General features: G+C 51.9%; 7 protein-coding genes across 7 annotated transcripts; 2 read left to right on the top strand and 5 right to left on the bottom strand.

Moving 5' to 3' along the window:
- Positions 1-15: 15 nt before the first annotated feature.
- P152DRAFT_448358 (uncharacterized protein) lies at positions 16-1065 on the bottom strand (the record flags this gene model as incomplete). Its single annotated transcript, XM_033678051.1, has 3 exons — positions 16-716; positions 767-836; positions 892-1065. The coding sequence occupies 3 exons, from the start codon at positions 1063-1065 to the stop codon at positions 16-18; spliced, it is 945 nt and encodes a 314-aa protein (XP_033535623.1).
- A 349-nt stretch (positions 1066-1414) lies between these two features.
- P152DRAFT_414546 (uncharacterized protein) lies at positions 1415-3113 on the top strand. The gene is made up of 3 exons (XM_033677029.1): positions 1415-1847; positions 1900-2590; positions 2646-3113. Exons 1-3 carry the CDS (start codon positions 1585-1587, stop codon positions 3057-3059), a joined length of 1368 nt encoding a protein of 455 aa, XP_033535622.1. The 5' UTR covers positions 1415-1584; the 3' UTR covers positions 3060-3113.
- A 245-nt stretch (positions 3114-3358) lies between these two features.
- Positions 3359-5933, bottom strand: P152DRAFT_472766 (kinase-like protein; the record flags this gene model as incomplete). Its single annotated transcript, XM_033681177.1, has 3 exons — positions 3359-5316; positions 5377-5738; positions 5788-5933. The coding sequence occupies 3 exons, from the start codon at positions 5931-5933 to the stop codon at positions 3359-3361; spliced, it is 2466 nt and encodes an 821-aa protein (XP_033535621.1).
- Positions 5934-7665: 1732 nt separating this feature from the next.
- P152DRAFT_506731 (RNA polymerase I-specific transcription initiation factor RRN3) lies at positions 7666-10380 on the bottom strand. The gene is made up of 2 exons (XM_033682493.1): positions 9481-10380; positions 7666-9430 (listed from the first exon to the last, which is right to left on the bottom strand). The coding sequence occupies exons 1-2, from the start codon at positions 10064-10066 to the stop codon at positions 7884-7886; spliced, it is 2133 nt and encodes a 710-aa protein (XP_033535620.1). The 5' UTR covers positions 10067-10380; the 3' UTR covers positions 7666-7883.
- Positions 10381-10670: 290 nt separating this feature from the next.
- Positions 10671-12452, bottom strand: P152DRAFT_448353 (uncharacterized protein; the record flags this gene model as incomplete). The annotated part of the gene is made up of 1 exon (XM_033678050.1): positions 10671-12452. One exon carries the CDS (start codon positions 12450-12452, stop codon positions 10671-10673), a length of 1782 nt encoding a protein of 593 aa, XP_033535619.1.
- Positions 12453-13513: 1061 nt separating this feature from the next.
- P152DRAFT_299997 (estradiol 17-beta-dehydrogenase) lies at positions 13514-14936 on the bottom strand. The gene is made up of 2 exons (XM_033675081.1): positions 14409-14936; positions 13514-14358 (listed from the first exon to the last, which is right to left on the bottom strand). The coding sequence occupies exons 1-2, from the start codon at positions 14803-14805 to the stop codon at positions 13709-13711; spliced, it is 1047 nt and encodes a 348-aa protein (XP_033535618.1). The 5' UTR covers positions 14806-14936; the 3' UTR covers positions 13514-13708.
- A 1497-nt stretch (positions 14937-16433) lies between these two features.
- P152DRAFT_448351 (uncharacterized protein) lies at positions 16434-17135 on the top strand (the record flags this gene model as incomplete). The annotated part of the gene is made up of 2 exons (XM_033678049.1): positions 16434-16491; positions 16585-17135. The coding sequence occupies 2 exons, from the start codon at positions 16434-16436 to the stop codon at positions 17133-17135; spliced, it is 609 nt and encodes a 202-aa protein (XP_033535617.1).
- Between the last annotated feature and the right edge of the window lie 1198 nt (positions 17136-18333).

Here is an 18333-nt window from a genome sequence, read left to right as displayed (position 1 = left end):
GCTGGGTGGAGGATTCTAATCGAACAAACCGAAACCCATGTCATCGTCTTCCGATTCCTCATCCGATTCCGGCTTCGCCTCTTCCTTCGGTGCTTCGGCAGCAGCCGCACCACCGGCAGCAGCTGCAGGTGCGGCACCGGCGTACTTGTCGGGGTTCTGGATGCGGTCTTTGAGCTCCTCGATGCCCTCCCACTCGACCTCGGTCTCGACAGCGATGGAAAGCAACTTCTTGTAGGAGTTGACGACGGAGTGGATGACGGAGGGAAGGGTGGGGAAGTTGACAGCAAGGGAAACCGCCGCGATCGTGCCGATAGCGGAGGAGAACGCCTTCAAGAGCTGCGCCTCATCGATGTCGAGAATCGACACATCGAAGGTCTGGCCCTGATCATAGACCTGGGTGATAGCCATACCATAGGTGAAGGGAGAGATGTTCAACATGTTCAACAGGGTGGCTTCGGAAGCTCCGACCTTGGTACCGGCCTGGACGAGCTTCAAATCGGACGTGATTTCAATCGTACCACGAGCAATCTTGGTCGGGACACCGAGAGCCTGGAAGAAAGAGGTCTTGCCGGGCTCCATGCCGGTGTTTCCGGCGGGAATGAACACATCGTCAGGAGCGATCGCGCCAGCTTTGGCGGGAGCCGCGACACGGTTTCCGAGGATCTTTGAACGGATGTCTTTGAGGTCGTTATTGGTGAAAATGAAACCAATATTGCCTGCAACTTGTGAGTCCATAGAATTATAGGCCTGTAAATATTTCCTTTACCTTTGACGTGTGCGAGAAGTCGCTCGTACTCTGGCTCTTCGCCGATGAATCCCTTCAGGGCACGGCGAACCTTATTTGATGTCAGATCCATCGCTTCCATCTCACGGTGAACTTCAGAGACATACCATGGTGTTCTTGCCCATCAGGACTACCGCCTCCCCGCGAAGGGAGTGACGGATCTCGTGCATCTGCTGCGAGGAGACATTGTCGACACTGACGATGAAGATCGACTTGTACACGTCGAGCAGAGCCTTGAGCTTGTCGAAGTAAGCGGCCTTGTTTCCAGTCTTAGCCCCCATATCTTCGGTTGAGAATATAGGATGTTTAAGCTAGAGACTCCTGTGTAATTACGATTTGTTGTGGTTGAGGAAGAAAGTTGAAGCTGGAAAATTCGAGATGAAGGTGTGTGATGTGCCAAGACATCGCTAAATTTGACCATGCACGTATAAGCCACAGTTCCACTCCCAGCCACACGTCGTCATTAATTGACCAATCACAGGTGACCTAGGGTCACTATGAGCAAACCTTGATACTGACTGCGTTGGCTTCACCAACGTGAAGCAAGAGCCATAGCGACAACTTTGAACTTTGAAACGAGAGCTAGCAGGTATCTTGGGGAGTATTAAAATCAAAATGGATCATCCCTTCCAGAGCCTGGCGATCTCCTCCCCTCGAGAATCAACCAGCTCCTTTCTCATTGCAGCTTCCGGGCATCGGATTCTGAGCTTTTCAGTGTCAACCGGAGGGTTGGTTTCAACATGGCCACAGCCACAGCCAAAGGTAAGCTCTTGATACAAATCCAATAATTCATAATTTGAATGAACATCTCTCGTTTCAATCCCAGCAATTCTGACATCCCCGAGCATACCGGTAATGGCATCCAACCTACCACGGCCGATAGTGATGATGAGCGACCGGGCAAGAGACAGAAGTTGTCCGCGAAGACAGAGACCCCTTCATATGTGTTGAGCGTCACAATATCAAATGATCGGAATCATATCGTTGCAATCACTGCCGAGGACAAAGCTGTCCGTGTTTTTGAAGTAGAAAAGACGGGCGAACTGAAAGAGTTGAGCAAGAGGTCTAAAATAACCGTAGCATCAAAACGTGTCATTCGCTAATAGTATCTGCAGATGCATGTTCAAACGACCGAGCACAGTCGAACTATCAGATGATGACTCAACCATATTCGTCGGAGATAAGTTCGGAGATGCCTACTCTCTCCCCCTCCTCCCCGCAGCAGACTTCATTCCAAAGGCCCAGGTATCCAGGACCGAAACCCAGTCTAAACCCGCAGCAAGTCTCACCACCGTGCATACTGCTGCAAACCGGAAGATCCTGGAAGCGCAAATGAAAGCGATAGACGCAGCGAAACCGAAAGAAGGTCTCCCCTTCGAGGCTAAGCTGCTTCTGGGGCATGTGTCTTTGATGACTGACCTGAAATTCGTGACGCTTGAGAACGAGTCTGGCGGCGGAAAGCGAAGAAGCTATCTTGTTACGGCAGATCGAGATGAACATATCCGCGTCTCAAGAGGCCCTTCTCAGGCGCACATAATTGAGAATTTCTGCCTCGGCCACACGGAGTTTGTGAGCAAGTTATGTTTTATTGGGAAAGGGAGGTATCTCGTGTCAGGTGGTGGGGATGACGAATTGTTCGTGTGGGACTGGCTACAGAGTAAACTACTCCGGAAGGTCGATCTGAGAGGCCCAGTTGAGGCCTGTAGGGGAGCTGGGGAGGATTCCTCAAGCGCTAATGCATCAGTCCCCGATAGAGTTCCAATATGTGTTACTGGACTATGGCGATATGTTGTCTCTGGCTCAGAGGTATGTTTCCTACCCCAAATCTTCCAAACTCAAGGCCGAACTAACGGGCACGAAGTGTGTTCTGATTGCGTGCGAAGGCGTCGCAGGCATCTTCCTCTTGAACCTTGAACCTATTTTCAATGCAGGCGCCTCGCCTCAAATATCGTGGACCACATTACCAGGTAACCTCCTGGATACTGTTGTGTCGGAGAGTAGCATAGTCGTATCTGTGGATGGCATCCATGCCAAAAACTCATGCTCCGTGGTGCGAGAATCTGTGGAGGGACAACAATTGTGTGTGCTCAAGCCCCATGGCGATGGAGCAACTTTCGATGTGGATGACTTCTTCACTGATAGCAATGAACGCCGGGAGACGAATAGGGATCAGATAGACAAGACGAAGGTCGCGGAGAGGCTGTATACCACTGGCCTCCTTCGCAAACGGCGAGGTCAGGAAGGGGAAAGCGGCGACGTCGAAGAGATGGAATAGCGGGTGGAATCATAGGCATTCTTCTTGAAGTAGATCTAATGCCATAGCTATTCCCATCAAAAAGTTGCGAAACATTGCAGTGATTTTATAACATTATTGAATTGCTCCATACTCCACGCTTGGGCTATCACTTTGGATGGAAGAGACCAAATATGATCCTTCTCGCATCTTTGCTGTTGCATCGTCGGGTGATGATCTATCCTCTGTATGCACCCACGACCAATCTCATCCCCTTTCGTCTCAGTGAACTCCCATGTGCCTCAAAGGCCCTGCCGGACGACGACCTGTCCTTCCCACAATCAATTATCTGGCTCCTTCATGCTCGCGAACTCCTCACTTGCCTCAAAGGCCCTCTGTGTCATCCTCGTATGATCAATGAACCCTCTCATGATCCGACCGACCTCCCCCTCCATGAATGAATGACTCACGTCGCGGGTCCCCAGCGCAGCCCGGTGCGGCATCTCCGGCTCCGGGAAATCCGCGACCATGGACCGCTTATAGTCGCCATCCGCATTGATCCGTCGCGGTACTTCGCCTTTCTGCCATATGTTGAACTGGCTGGGATACGGCGCATTCTGCTTGGATGGGGTATACCCCATGGCAGCGAAATCCGGGGCGCGGCGGAGCGCGGTGGGTGCACGGGAGCGGGGCTGGGATGGGAAGGAGGGGCCCCAGGCTTTATGGTAGGGCTCAGATTGCGACTTCAAATGCATGGCGTTGAGATCGCTCGTGACGTCATGGAGTGTCGCGTCGTCCGTAGGGGCGGAGTCTTCGAGGTCAAACGGATCCCCGCGAGACACGTCGGTCAATGCGGAGTCGGTGCCAGAGGTGGAGGGGCGGGTGTGGGTTTCGAAATCCGGGATCGCCATGTCGAGATCGATGAGGGATTGTCGCGGCGAGTGGCTGCCGAAGTCGGTGGGCATGGTCGCTGCGTGTTTCAGAGGAGGGCGGGTGTTGATGTCAATGCCTGATTTGAGCCAGAACATGTCCTCGGAATCGAGATTGGTATCGGATGGCTCGCGATTGTGTGCAGATGGATCGCTCATCGGGAATTTGAACGCCATGGTATCCCGCTTTGGCGGCCTGGGCGCCGCAGTGTCGTCCTCGCCCAGGTCTGCCAGTGCATTCTGAAAACTCCATTCCATCGTGGCCCGTTCCTTCTTCAGTTTCGGCTCCGGTTCCGTGGGGAATGTCCACTCCATGGTTCCTCGTTTAGCCGTGCGGTTGATCTCATCCTCGTCATCATTAGACTCATGGATCGTGTTGCGGAACCGATTGGCGCGAAGAGTCGGGACATCGAGATCAATGCTTGGGACCGCACCAGTCACCTCGGCAGCGTCAAGGTCGATCATGGTCGTCCTATCCGCTGCGCGCTCGCTGCTTATGTTTCGGAGCGGGAGGTCAGAGATACGTCGCATGTCGTCCATACTTCCATATACTGGGTTGGCGCCCATCCTGGAACGTCCCATTTCGCCTTTTTGGGTCATGCCAGGAGGGTTGAACATATTTTGGAGCTGTCCGCCGCGCTGGATGCGGGCTTCTCTGAGTCGCTTATCTCTTCCAGTCAACGGCTTGGTAGCGACCCTAGGTGTAGCGACTTCTGCAGAACTTAAATCAAACGGCCCTTCATCACCATAAGCAACAGAGACTCGTTTCTGGAAATCTGTCGTTAATGAGAAGTTCCATTCATCCTCGTCGGGTTCTTGTTGGGTAAAATCTTCCGGTCCGGCTGCACCGTTCGGAGTGAAAAGCGAAGCTCTGTGACCACCAGATTGCTCCCACATGAAATACTGTCCAAGAAGATCTTGAAGACTGCCAACAGGATGGGTTTCTTCCGAGCCAGCAAGATACGGATGGTCCAATATTTTCTGCGCTGTCGGGCGTTCGGTAGGATTTTCTTGCAAGCAGAAAGTGATGAAATCCTGAAGACCTGGAGAGAATTTACCCTTTTCGAGAGTAAGAGGTGTACTGCGGATGTGTTTGTGGAGGTCCATGGGGTGAACTCTGAGGTAGGGTGCGTAACCAGAAGCCATTTCATAGATAACGCAGCCGAACGACCAGCAATCCACTTCGGTGCCGTAGTGGACGGTGGGTGCTTCTTCAGAGTCGGAAAAAAGATGCTCAACCATCTCGGGAGGCATCCAGTTTGGTGTTCCAAGGACCGTAGTTCGCTTGGACGTGCTTGTTTCGAGCACCCCGGCGATTCCGAAATCACCAAGTTGAAGTCTTCCATCTTCTGTGATGAAGACATTTGAGCCTAGGTGATTGGCCAATTAGCGATAGAACTTTCCTGCCATAGCAAATTCGGTCCCCTTACACTTGATATCTCGGTGAACTATTCCTGCTGCATGAATGGACTTCAAAGCCTTCGCCAACTCTCGTGCAACCGGGATAATGTAGGTTTCATCCAGTCCTGGAATATAGCAAGCTTTCATAAGAGTGTGTACTGAGCCTCCGGGACAGTACTCCGTGACGATCCAGAACTGCGTGTGAAACTCGAACGCGTCTTTGATCAGATTGATGTTCTCTGCACCCGTTTCCTTCAAGCGTGTGAGGACGTCAATCTCGTGCATGGTGTCTTTGATTGTGGAATCTTTGTCCATCATATGAGCAGCATAATCGGCCCTGTCAATCTCAACCACTTTGACAGCAACGACCTCTTTTGTATTCTGATTCATGCTGGTCGGTGGTGAGCATTGTATGACGTTGATCTGAATGAAAAACATACCTTTTGTAAACTCTGCCAAATGATCCCTTGCCGATCAACTCCAGAAACTCATATGGTGGCGGCTCGACGCCTTTGCGGTCGGCTCGCTCCCTCACCGCCGCTTCCATATCCTTGGCCGCATCCTGCTTGGCCCGGGAGCCATTCATGGCTGTCCGAGGGACTGCTAGAGAGAGGCTCATAGTCTCCAAAGGGTGTATTGATAATGCGCTTGCACTTTGTCAGTATACTTAACCAAGGGTGACACAGGGGTGGGAGGACATACTGTATCCCAGGGTGTGCGACTCTGGTCAAGGGTCCAACGAATGGACTTGCGATTGCTGGCAGTCAGCGATCGTCGAGCTGTGTTCTCTTAGCGTTAGCTCCTCGAAACTAGAAGTGAATGCGACTAAAAGTAGAGATACAATAGTCGATTAGGAATAGGACAACATTAATAAGATCAATGAAGTTCCGAGATACTCGTATCGGCCGTGTTAGGCCATAATGTTGAGCTTCGCTGACACAGTAGCATAACTAAACGTACCGGGAGTGCAAAGAACCACTGAACAAGATTCCCGGTTTCTCCTAAAAACTCTTCGAAAGAACCGCTTAACTCTACCGAACAAGCGCATGGTCAGATGCCATCCATGTCTAGGGATGAAGCTGAGGATTTCGAAAACTTTGGGAGATGAAAAACGCGATGTTGATAGATAGATCAAACATGGGGGAAGGAAGTAAGAGGGCAAGTGAAACTGAAATAGAGAGTAAACATACAACTTTCGAGCAACCCGACCTCAATGCTCTCCAACTTTCGAAGCTCTTTCGCGCTAACCCCTTTTTGGCCCTTCAGACGGCTCCCACGCCAGTCACATGAACCTGATACCCAATTTAGAGTCGCATATGCGTTCCGCTTGTAATTTTCCCTTGCTCTTGCTAATTTTTCAATGTCTGTCGCATCTTGTGGTCTACATAACCGCTGCCGACGTGTTTTTCGGCTCTATCTCGATGATGATGTTCCTGGCGGTTCATTCCGTCCTCGCGTGGCGCGACGTCAAACCGGAACCCGCTTTTCCTGAAATCCCCGTCGCCGAGCCGCAAGGGTGCGGTTCAAGCCACAGTTTGACAACGGGGGAGCTGTGGCTGATCGCCATGACGTCGATATTGAGCAGAGAGCAGCGGGTTCAGTGATTCAAGGCATAAAAGATATCAAATTTGAATCCCTTAAGGATCTTTAACATACGCTATATAATGCAGTACACATCGTAACAGAGTCTTATATACTGCCAATCCCCATAATATGGCATCAAACAACGATACCTGGATCAACCGCTCCATCTCTGGCGTTGTCGCCGGCGCAGGAAATTTCGCAGGCGGCGTCGTGAACTCCGTCGGCAATGGCGTCTCCGGTGTAGGCAAAGGTCTCGGAAACAGGTACAATCACCATTCCTCACCTATCCCTCCTTCTTCATATCCCACCCCTTCAAACCCCTCAATCTCCAATCCCACTTACTCATCCCCAGCACCCAAAACAGCATCGCCTCCACCACCAAAACCTGGGCCGATGGCGTCCGCGAATACGGGAATGGCATCAAGGATGTCACGAAGGCGAGTGGGCCAAGGGCGCCGACAGCGGGGAATCCATTGGGGTTGGAGCGGGGGCCGGCGAGTGCGCGGGCGGTGGTTGGGGGGACGAAGACGCAGGGGAGCGGGGGTTCGGCGGGGAGTGCGAGGGATCCGTTGGGGTTGGGGAGGTGAAGGGGGATGATGGAGAGAAGGGTGCAGGCTTGATGGTGGGATATGGGTGGTTGCTTTGGATGTGAAATTGAGATATATGGTGGTGGGAGAAGACGATGAAGGGAATATGCGAGGGAGAATTGTACGATGATGAAGACACCAAGCTCGGGGTCTCTTTTTGAAATGAATTATCACTTTTGTATTCAGATCTTATCCGCAGAACCTATCTGAAGATAGCCAATTTACTTTATGGTCAATGTGCGCTTCGATGCGCAACCAATAATCGCCGTGAATGCGATTGCAAGGCCACCACTGCAGTAACGCCAAACCATCGCTAAAACGCCACAATGCTGGTATCCGACCCAAATCAAGGTGTGTCAGCCAAATCACGGTTCTCCTGGACTTGCATCAGTTGCCGTATCCACATGTTCGTCGTCAATCTCGTCCTCCTCTTCCTCATCAGACGAGTCCGCATACTCCGTCTCCTGATTCTGGTCCTCTTCATCGTCATCGTCATCGTCATCGTCCTCATCCAGCAGCGGCTCATCGTCATCCATCCCAGGAATCGGCTGCCAACCTACGTAGTCCTCCTCAACCCATCGCTTACTCTTCGGAAGACGGTAAGGGTCGAATGGGAAATACGCTTCCAGTTGGAACGCTCGCTCATCCACCTTGCCACTCAGCGCGGTTCCTCGCTGTTCGAATGAGAGGCTGCTGTTTTTCGCCGAGGGCAGGAGTAGCGACCGTGTGAGCTTTACCCTCCGATTGTTCTCTACCTTGTCGTGGACGTACATGAACCGAAGCTGGCCGGCAATCTTCGCGAACTGCTGGACGATGTTCGGATGGCAGACTTTGAGGGGGTTGAACCGCGAGTTAATGTTGGCGCGGAGTACCTCGTGCACGCCCGGCCCCCATGGGAGGTCCTCATTGAGGTCGAAGTAGTCGTAGATGTTCAGCTCGACAGGGTCCACGGTGGTGAGGTCGCGCCAACGGAAGCAGTAGATGTAGAGGAGGGCTTGGATGAGGGAGTAGTAGACGGGGAATCGCTGGATGTCGGGACCCATGCAGGTTCGCTCTTGGAGTCGTCGGATTTCTTTGGTTTGCTCGCCAAGGAGGTAGAAGATGTCGAGAGTCGTGGAGGGGTCGATGCGGGCGCCACGGGCGACGAAGCTGGCGAGATAGGATGAGGCGGAAAATCGGAGGATGTGGGATTTGGCTTTGTCGGATGCGATGCTAATGCAGGTACCGATGAACCGGTCAACCAAGTCGGGAGAGGTTTGGGCGAAGCGGAAGAGAAGGAATTGGGTGTGCCTAGAACGGTAGGTTGGGAGTAAGTTGCTTGAGAACTGTCCGAGGAGACTGTCGAATGCATCGTCAACCTCGAAGCCAGTACTCTTGTCGAAAATGCGTTGGTAGTGAGTGAACAGAATGTCAAGCACTCCATCCATCTTGATGATGGCCTTCCTCAGATCTTGTAGCCTCTCCTGCTCCGCATCAGGTTCCCCCTCCCCCACGTCACTGTCATCATCGTTGGATTCTTCGTCGTCGGATAAATCTGCATCGTCGATCGTGTTCACGCCATTGTTCTTTGGGAGACCATCAAGGAGAGCTTCGCCTAGCTCATCCTCAAAATCTTCTAGATCCACTTGAATTTGGACATCGATCTTAACGACCCTACCCATGACTAAAGCGATCACTTCGCCTTTCAGCTCAGGAGCGTACTCAAGCACCTTGAGCACGTTTGACACGTAATCGGTGACTGCCTTTGGCTTCCTTTCGTCCTTCGGGAACTCTCTCCGGACGACAGGTGAAAGTATCGAGCTCGCGGCTGGCATCAGGCTCAGTAGGTACTTTAGCGTCTCGTGGACGCGTCGTCGTAGTTCACGACGATGTACGATCGGGTACTTCGGAAGTCGTCCAACTGATTGAGGTACTGCTACACGTCAGAAGCGAATAGGGCGCAGTCTGGGTTGCGCAACATACATTCAGAGAAAAAGCCAACAAGCTTTCGCAATACCCCGCTTGTGTACCCTCCTTGTGTCGAGACCAGCGCGGCGAGAAACCCTTTGTAGAGGTCGTAGAATGACTCATCTCGACCCAGCCAGTCCATGTCGAGGACCGCATACACGAGCGCCGAACAGTTCTTCTCCAGGCGGTTGACCATGCTCGTCAAGGCAACGATATGCCGCCGGACCATGGCATCAGACAGACAATCCTCGTCACCGAATGGGACCGACAGCACCCTCGTCAAGTTTTCAAAGCCATCGCTCATCCCACCATGGTGTCTCTCAATATCGCGTCGCACCTCCGCTCGGACAAGGTCCAGGCTCTTCTCGATGATCGGCCTCCCCTTGACGGCATCGTCGTAATCGCGTGTGGCGGGTATGATGTGTCGGATATGTGCCTGTGGGTTGAAGGACACTCTGTGCTTCTTCGGTTGTGGTACAAGCAGATCTTCTTGGCTCGCAGGCGTTGGCAAGATCGATCGCTTGCGCTTCAAGCTGGGTTTCGAGGGCCGGGTGAGTGGTGAGAGCGATGGGGGAGGGGATATTAGGGTAGTAGGAGGCATGGTGATCAGCGAATGCAGGCGCAATGGCCGCAGATAATGCTATGGAAGGAGAGGTAAGGTATTATTTACGGTAGAGAAGGAAAAGGAAAGCGTTAATTGCAGGTGTTGTATGGTTGGAAAATGGATGATGGCGGATATTCCGAAAAGTTCGAAAGTTTCAGTAGTGGAGGTGGGGCGGTGAAGCGCCGATTTTCGTTGGTGTGCGGATCTGAACTGATTCACCACTTTCGATGCCTTTCATGATGAGAAAACCAGCATCCTCTCTTATTATTGTTCATGCATATAACATACTCTCTCACTTATTATTTGTTACTGGTATAAAGGCTGGCAAAAGCACTGCAGAAATAAGATAGCCAGGCATTGTTCATGGGTAATAGGCATCTCAGCTGTTCTTAAGTCCTGGTCACGTGCACATAAATTGATGGGATTGGTGTTATCACTGATATCAGTAAAGGTAAGGTATCAATAATGGAGCTTTCTCAAGGACATATTATTCAAAAGAATCCTACTTCAGCTCTGCCTGGGTATCTGCTGGCCATATCGCTTGAAAATCCAAAGTCTTCCACAACACCGGGCTATAAAAGGACATCAATAAACAGAATGCTCATATACCACCACTATCCCCTCTTCTCCTTTCCCAACTCCGTGGTTCGGTCACATCCTCAATAGGTGGGCTCACCCGCCCATTCAAGTCGTTATAATCCGCCTCTGTCAGCGGCACCTGTTCCATGCCATCGTCCCCTCTTCGGATCCCTAGATCCCCCTCATCCCTTGAAACCCGCCCACCCATATCATCCGCACCTTCTCTGCTCACCACCACCCGCTCGTCTCCCTCCGGCACCGCTGCGAGTCCCCCATTGCGCGGCCCCATCAGACTTTGCCCACTCCCTCGTCCGTTGAATCCGATCATAGGACTGACCCCCAGCGCCCCCGCACCAAACCGCGGACTGCTCGCATTCTTCAACTCCACCTTCGGCGGACCGCGGCCATACGACGGCGCTCGCTGCGACGGTGCGCCCGCAGGTCCAAATGGCGGATCCACCTCCGTCATCCCCTGCCCGCCCGATCCGTACGGTGAGTTCCGCTTCAAACCGGCGCCGGATCCAAACGGCGAGCTGCGCTTCGACGCGCCGCTGGATCCGCCGCTGACATCGGGGGGGTCATACAGGTAGGCTTCCTGCGGGTAGACGGGGGCGAGCTGGTACTTGTGGCGGCGTTTGCGGAGGAGGAAGAAGATGACGGAGGCGAGGAGGAGGAGGAAGGCGAAGACAGAGCCGATGGCGACGCCGGCGACGACTTTGGCGGGGAGGCCGGTAGTAGCGGAGGGGGAGGCGAGCCAGGGGGCGGGGAAGGCGGTGGTAGGGGGGCGGACGGGTTCGTCGGCGGGTGTGACGATGGTTGTTGGGGTGGATGAGGATGAAGTTAAAGATTGTGTAGAGGATGAGGTGGAGGTGGAGGATGAGGTAATAGATGAGGATAGGGATGAAGTCGAGGACGATGAAGTCGAGGACGATGAAGTCGAGGACGATGAAGTCGAGGACGATGAAGTCGAGGACGATGAAGTCGAGGAGGACGAAGTCGAGGAGGAAATCGAGGATGAGGTGGAGCTAGAGCGCGTCGAAGTTGAGAAGGTGGTTGAGGAAGTAGAGGACAATGATGGGGATGAGGTTGAGGATAAGCTGGAGCTAGATGTTGAGGAGTCGGATGAAGATCCGCTAGATAGCAACGTGCTCGTTGGTTGTGACGTTGAAGATATTGTTCCTGATGTAGATCCGCTAGGTGGCACGGTCCCCGTCGATTGTGATGTTGAAGATATTGTTCCGGATGCGGATTCGCTAGATGATAACGTCCCCGTTGGTTGTGACATTGAAGATATTGCCCCTGATGTGGATCCGCTAGATGGCAACGGCCACGTCCATAGAGACGATGCAGCCGTAGTCGGGCCCGTTTGCCAGGACGATACTGTTTCCGTTGCACTAAGGCTCGGCAACCCCGACGACGGGTAGAAGATTCGAGAGATGCCCTCGATTATCGAACTCGGTATCGGTAGCGGAGCAACATTGGGGATATCGGTCGGAAATCCGACATTTGAGGTAAACGAGGAGAGACCATTCGACGCATCCGATGCGAGAGATTGCCAGAATGGGATACCGTTATCTGGATGCAATGTCGCCGACTCACTTGGAGCTCCCTGTGATCTTTGCGGTATTGTCGTCACTAGAGCTGAAGGATTGGCGAGATTATTCTCGGCGCTCGATGCGAATGGGACACCGCCATCTGTCGGTGTTGCCGCCGACTCACTTGGAGCACCCTGCGGTCTTTGCGGTATTATCGTCACCGTTGCTGAAGGGTCGCCAAATGGTCTTCTTGATATTATCGACGCCATGGGGGCAGGTGATCGATTTCCGACGAATTGCTCTCCTGGTCTTTGAGGGGTTGAAGCTCGTGTGGGATGATGGGTATCAGCGAGGTTCACAAAGGTGGACTCGAATTCAAAGCGCCGAGCCCTGTTCGCAACACCGCGATATCATCCGGTCGTTGCTGCGTAGTTCCGCCTGCTACTCGAGGTCGTCTTGAATTGGATGATTCCGATGGAAAATCTGTTGAAGCGTGGGCCCTCCTAATGCGATCTTTCGGAAATCGTATTCGGTCTATTAAGGAGTCGCTATGTCTGTATGGACGGGATATAGAAAAGGTCTCCTGCACAAAATGGAGACGGGTGCTTCGGGTGACTTGTCCGTTGGAAATTCCGTCGCTACCTGTCGCAGAGGCGGTCAGTCGAGGAAACAGACCATGATCTCGGACCGCTGAAGTACAATGACATAGGAGACGAAGCGAGAGAAAGATAAGAAAGGGATCGCAAGTCCACATCACGAGTCGTATTCCCAAACGACAGAAACATTAACTTCCACAGGTCCAGAGCAAGGGATATAATGCCAGCGAAGCGATATAATTCCACGATAGCAAATCCACGATCGCAACTCGAAACCAGCGACAGCACATAGGAGGATTCAACATACCTTTTGCATATCCGTGCCGCAAAAACGAGTGATTCGGCGAGTTCGTTCGAAAACGAGGACGCCTTCGGAAGAGGCTCGTGAAGGCATTTTAACAGAATCGTCAATACGGAATACGGAGTACCTATCTTGGTGCTCGGCTCGGGACAAGGTGTTGGGATACCCCGTATGCAAGGATTTGGACAGGATTCTGGAGGCGCAGCAGTGCAGCTCACAGTTGTCCACAACCCGCTAAGCCCAGAATAGGTGCCCAGGCCCCAGGACTAACAATAGATTCTAGGACCACCAAAGTCCTGGCGATTGATGTTTCAGGACGATCCCAACCTGAGGAAGGGAAGCTGCTGGCTATTGCTGGATGCCAAGCGTTGGAAGGTGAACAATGCAAACGGAGCGGAGGGCTTGGAAATACGCCTAAGCGGTACGAAAGTATTAAAGCAATCCTTCGTTTCGCCGATCAAGCAGCTTTCGGGGATTTAGTATTAAGAAGGACCCCCGAAAGGAATCAAATTGCGCATTAAATAAGTGGTGATCCCTAAACGAAGGGGTTCTCTGCCGGCTCGAAGTGGATAAGAAGAAAAGGCTGCGTGCAATCAACTCAGTCCGAGGTTTGAAGTTGCGATCGCGATCATTTCAAGTCTGGAAGCATATCGGACTTGCGGCAATCGCGCACCAGATCTGAAAGCCACAATGGGAAAATTCGCAGTCCTGCACCAACGCCCAGCCACTCTGGAAGAAAGACGCGTCCACCCTTCCTCTGCAGGATATGTTTGACAATCGTGTTCCCAACCGGCTCTGGCGTGAGGACCAGCGCTTTCGTCTTCTCCAACTCCTTCTCCCAACTATTGACCAGTGCAGTCTTCACGTAGGTTGGATGGATACAAGAGGTCATAATCTCCGGTGCTCCATACCGGTGCTTGATCTCCTGACGCAGGCCCTCATCGAACGCCATGACTGCCGCCTTGCTGGCTGCGTAGTCCACCAAGCCCACCGGCGAGAGGTAACTTGACATGCTGCACGTCGTGATGATATGGCCCTTTCGTGCTTCAATCATGTGCGGAAGGAAGGACTGCAGGAGGTAGAAATGGCTGAATAGGTTCACCTCAAATAACTTGCGTAGATACTGCGGGGTCGTCTCGAGGATCGTATGCGCATGACCGATACCTGCGTTATTGCAGAGGATGGAGGGCTTCCCAAGCTGCGAAATGATGGCATCGGCTGTCTGCTTCACTTGCTCTGGGTCTGTAATATCGCATTTGAAGAAATGGATATTCGCAACTAGATCGCGTCTGTTAGCTTCGTACCCACATCATGGGGGGCCGTCATACCGGCCCTCAACTCCGCATTAGGCTCAACAAGGTCAATAATTGCGACCAGGTGCCCGCTCCGTGCCAGCCCTTTAGAAATGAAAGACCCAATTCCATTCGAGCCACCAGTGACGACGGCAAGCTCATGTCCAGTCCACTTGTCCTTCCTCGCCCGGAATGGATTCTGCCAATTTGCGAGCGCCCAGGAGCTCAAGGCGTTGTTCACGTTCAGCGCGATCCCGATGCCAAAGAGGTATTTCAACACCTGGATCCCCTTTTTTGTCGCGCCATCAGACGCCATCAGACGCTGGAGCGGCTCGCGCAAAGTGTCCGGGCCATTTGTGAGGAGGACGAGGAGCGCGCCGGAGATGACGGGAGAAAAGGGAAGAGAGAGCGCCTTTCCGAGAACAGCAGCCATTTCGATGATGGACTTGACTCGATGTAACTGACTTCAAAGTCGCAAATGTACGACTCTGCAAGATACGGCTTGTGTAGCACTTCAAACGCACTTCATACTAATTCAGAGGAGACACTCATCGAGGTGGGATGATCATGATCAGATCCCTTGGGCATGGCCTCGCTACTTGAACCTTTATCTGGGCATTTGCTGACAATGCGACAATACCACATGTTTCAGGCGGAGTTGGGCGGGGTTAGACTGCGTTTCAATTGGCTTGGACCTAAGAGTGGAAGCGGCGGATAAGTAACGTATTATGGATAGTTAGTAAACATGAACGAGAAGCCTCTCCTGGGACTGGCTGCTCGATTCTTTTCTCTTTCCATGACGGCAAGGAAACCGAAGCACAAAATGATAGGTGCTGGGGGATAATTAGATCAAATTGCAAAGTGACGTTGTTCGTGAGACTATTTTTCATCGACTTGTTTTAAATAGGCCTGGGTCGGGCCGTTGATCTCATACTATGTGTTGGTACCCGTACTCTAATGAACAATCTCTGCATCAGCTGAATGCACAAGCTGCATCTCCAAAGTCCCTTGACCAGCAAACGCTCCATCATTGATCACATCTTGTTTATCATCATCCTTTTTTTCAACAAAGAACTTACAGTTTGCTATTATCTACATGTCTCCTGCAATACGAATCATTAACGCTGTCATTCAGTACAGTTTTTTCTCATCATCAAAGTTCGTTAAGTCAGATTAGGTGTAACCAAGTTCAAATCAAGTCTTTTCACAAACCCCTCGGAAATTTCTGGCATCCAAGGTTGGTAGGCGCGGTAGGATACATTTATCTTGATGGTTGTGGCGGCCCAATCTACAGGACCCATTGGATCACCAATATGCGTAGCAGCGCTTTTAATTCCGACGACTGCAAAGTCAGGTCTTTGTGCCTGGATGATCGACTAAGAAGCGCCCTTTTTGCTCCTATTCTAAAGTGTGTGGCTTTCTTATTTCCTCTTGAGAGTTATTCCACAACGAAAATTGTGCAGCTCTCCGCCTCAATCACTTGTGTTCTCGCTCCCGATTCGGATCAGAACGTGATGTCTTCCTAACGTGCTCCTGGAGTCCCCCTCTTTCTGGTTCGCAAGGTACCCGCTTACGAGTAGCATATAATTCATTAGCTCGTGCCATTCAGCGCTGGTTTCTGGTCCTAGGGCATTCTGGCCCTATTCGCGCCGGTTTTGCTGGTGTTTGGGGCTCCTTGCTGGTCCACATCCGGTCCGCAATTCGCCTGCGACCCGTCCATGACGCCTGCGTAGCCGCGGCGTCAATGGATCCGGGGATAGCTCGGGTCTGCAGTGAGTAATTTGATGAAATTAAGTAGGTTTTGATGATATAGAGCCCTTTGACGCGTCGTCGAGCCCTAAACAAAAATCGTCGTTTATCGGCTTTTTCGTTCCTACAAGCTGGTATTATGGAGACCTTTACCAACTCCATTGACCAGGCCTTCAATGGTGTGCCTGAAGAAGCGGATCTAAGACAAGCATTCGCGGGCATTTCGTCCACAGTCGCGAGAGGCATTGAATATCACGCAGGCCGCATTTTGCCGGGATCTTTTCCCAGTGGAACGACGTCAACGCTGAAAACATGAACGAAATTGGAGCTGTTCTGGACACCATAGACCCAGGCTTCGGTTGTGCTTCTCGTGAGAACCTTTTCCGTCTCGTGTCAGGCCACCACAATGAAGGACAAGAGGATGTTGTTCCAGATGATGAACAAGTTTAGGATGCCATTCCAGGCGATATGCGGCGCGATGACGCTGTCCCAGACTGTTCAGATGATCAATGCAAGACATCGTCAGGTTCCTACTCTTCCGGTGGCGTTCGAGATTCCGATATGTCAATCGAATTCGACGTATTTGAGAATACTCCTCAGCCCGAAACCCTTCAGGGCAATGAAAACATTGCTATATCATACCCGGAGACCACGACTCCACCGGGATCGCCACCGGTTAACCATTTCAACGGTTTGTCCGACGGAGCAGCGGGAGGTTCCACAACCCCTCGTGGAACTACCCTTGCAATCGCTCTCAATCGAAACCCGGACGAAGCAGTACGAGATTCCACAACCCCCCCGGGAACTCCACTTGCAATTAAGTTCAATTCAGGCCCCGACGAAGCAGTTTCACGAAACATTGAGACGTTCTTATTACCACCGCCTGTCACCCCCCCAACGATATCAACCTATTACCCACTTCAAACAGAGTTGTCAACTGAGCAAGGATTCCAAGCTACTAGACCCCCCCTCAATGCCAGAGACCACGACACCTCCAGGGACACCGCGACATAGGTTTTCTAATGAGTTTGTGGTTGCGTATATCCTTGGACCGCCTCGAGACACGTTCCCCAGCCTGGCCACTTCTATTGCGCCATCAATCTTTCTGATAAAGACTTCACACGTGGCTAGTCATGACGTGGAGAGAATTGACTGAAATCTCACACAAGATCCAGAGAGTGACGATGATCTGAAAGAGCTTGCCAGGGAGCTTGGAATGAGTCCATGGTGGTTGAAATCCTCCCAAAGTCAAGCCGAAAGGAACAGCCCAGACCGGCACCTCATCAGCGAAATCTCCACATCCGGTGCGAGATGGATGGTCTATTCCCGTCCCCCAATGACGATGTCCTAAGTCTGGCACTTCCCAGTTCTTAAATCAACTTCTTTGAACAAACTAGCTCATGGCGGACCATCAGCCTCACATCGGGCCAAGCAAAGAGTCTGGCGAGTGCCAATACCCTCATCTACTTTGATACCATTACCGACATGGAGGAAACGGATGCGCTCCACGTAGAAGGCAGTTACAATACTCTTCGCCATTCCTCGGACTTTTCGTGCCCTTCAACCAGCGGCACCGGCAGCATTTCCTGCCAAAACTCCGACATGAATGGGATGGATTCAGTTCAGCAAAGGAGTGCTTTGGATGTCAGTATTGCATCTAGGTACACGTTCCCGCTCCTAATCGAGGACAACGACTTCTGCTATCCGGATGCAATGGTTGAGATGGACGAAATGGACCTTCTCAGGAAGAAGGTATCGTGTTCTAACAGCTGATAGCTGCCACCTGAAACTATGGGAAGTCCGATTGCAGATCGACTTCGCTAGGCTATATCAGGCACTAGTACATAATCACGCTATGAGAACACCGTTTGCTAAAACTGAAATTGATATGATTGTGCCACGGGCAAGTTGACTGGGTCAGGATCGGAAAGGCGAATTTGGTATCGAGAATGGGGCCATGGGGATTAAAGTCGTGGATGGCCTCCCATTTCCTTATTGCGTTCAAACGAGAAGGTTCATATTATTAGGCTTGATAAACTGGCTCCCTCTTTTTAAGGGACTGTACAATAGATATTCCGTAAATGCACCAATGAGGGTATCTCTTTTCAAAATGCCAGCGCCTAAGTGTCTGGACTCAGGCGTTCTGATTGCTCCATTGCTAAAGGGGATGGAAAGGTATTCGGATGCCCTATGGAGACGCCCAAGCCCTATG

Source organism: Eremomyces bilateralis (assembly GCF_010015585.1).
Source record: "Eremomyces bilateralis CBS 781.70 unplaced genomic scaffold P152scaffold_6, whole genome shotgun sequence".
NCBI lineage: Eukaryota > Fungi > Ascomycota > Dothideomycetes > Eremomycetales > Eremomycetaceae > Eremomyces > Eremomyces bilateralis.
Note: the sequence above shows the minus strand (reverse complement) of the source record. Positions and strands in the feature narration are given on the sequence as shown.

Coding starts and splice junctions, on each gene's coding strand:
- P152DRAFT_414546 (XM_033677029.1), top strand. CDS start 1,585: ATGAACATCTCTCGTTTCAATCCCAGCAATTCTGACATCCCCGAGCAT. Junction 1,848..1,899: donor CTGAAAGAGTTGAGCAAGAG/GTCTAAAATAAC, acceptor TAGTATCTGCAG/ATGCATGTTCAAACGACCGA. Junction 2,591..2,645: donor ATGTTGTCTCTGGCTCAGAG/GTATGTTTCCTA, acceptor ACGGGCACGAAG/TGTGTTCTGATTGCGTGCGA.
- P152DRAFT_506731 (XM_033682493.1), bottom strand. CDS start 10,066: ATGCCTCCTACTACCCTAATATCCCCTCCCCCATCGCTCTCACCACTC. Junction 9,431..9,480: donor TGTTGGCTTTTTCTCTGAAT/GTATGTTGCGCA, acceptor GACGTGTAGCAG/TACCTCAATCAGTTGGACGA.
- P152DRAFT_299997 (XM_033675081.1), bottom strand. CDS start 14,805: ATGGCTGCTGTTCTCGGAAAGGCGCTCTCTCTTCCCTTTTCTCCCGTC. Junction 14,359..14,408: donor TAATGCGGAGTTGAGGGCCG/GTATGACGGCCC, acceptor GACGCGATCTAG/TTGCGAATATCCATTTCTTC.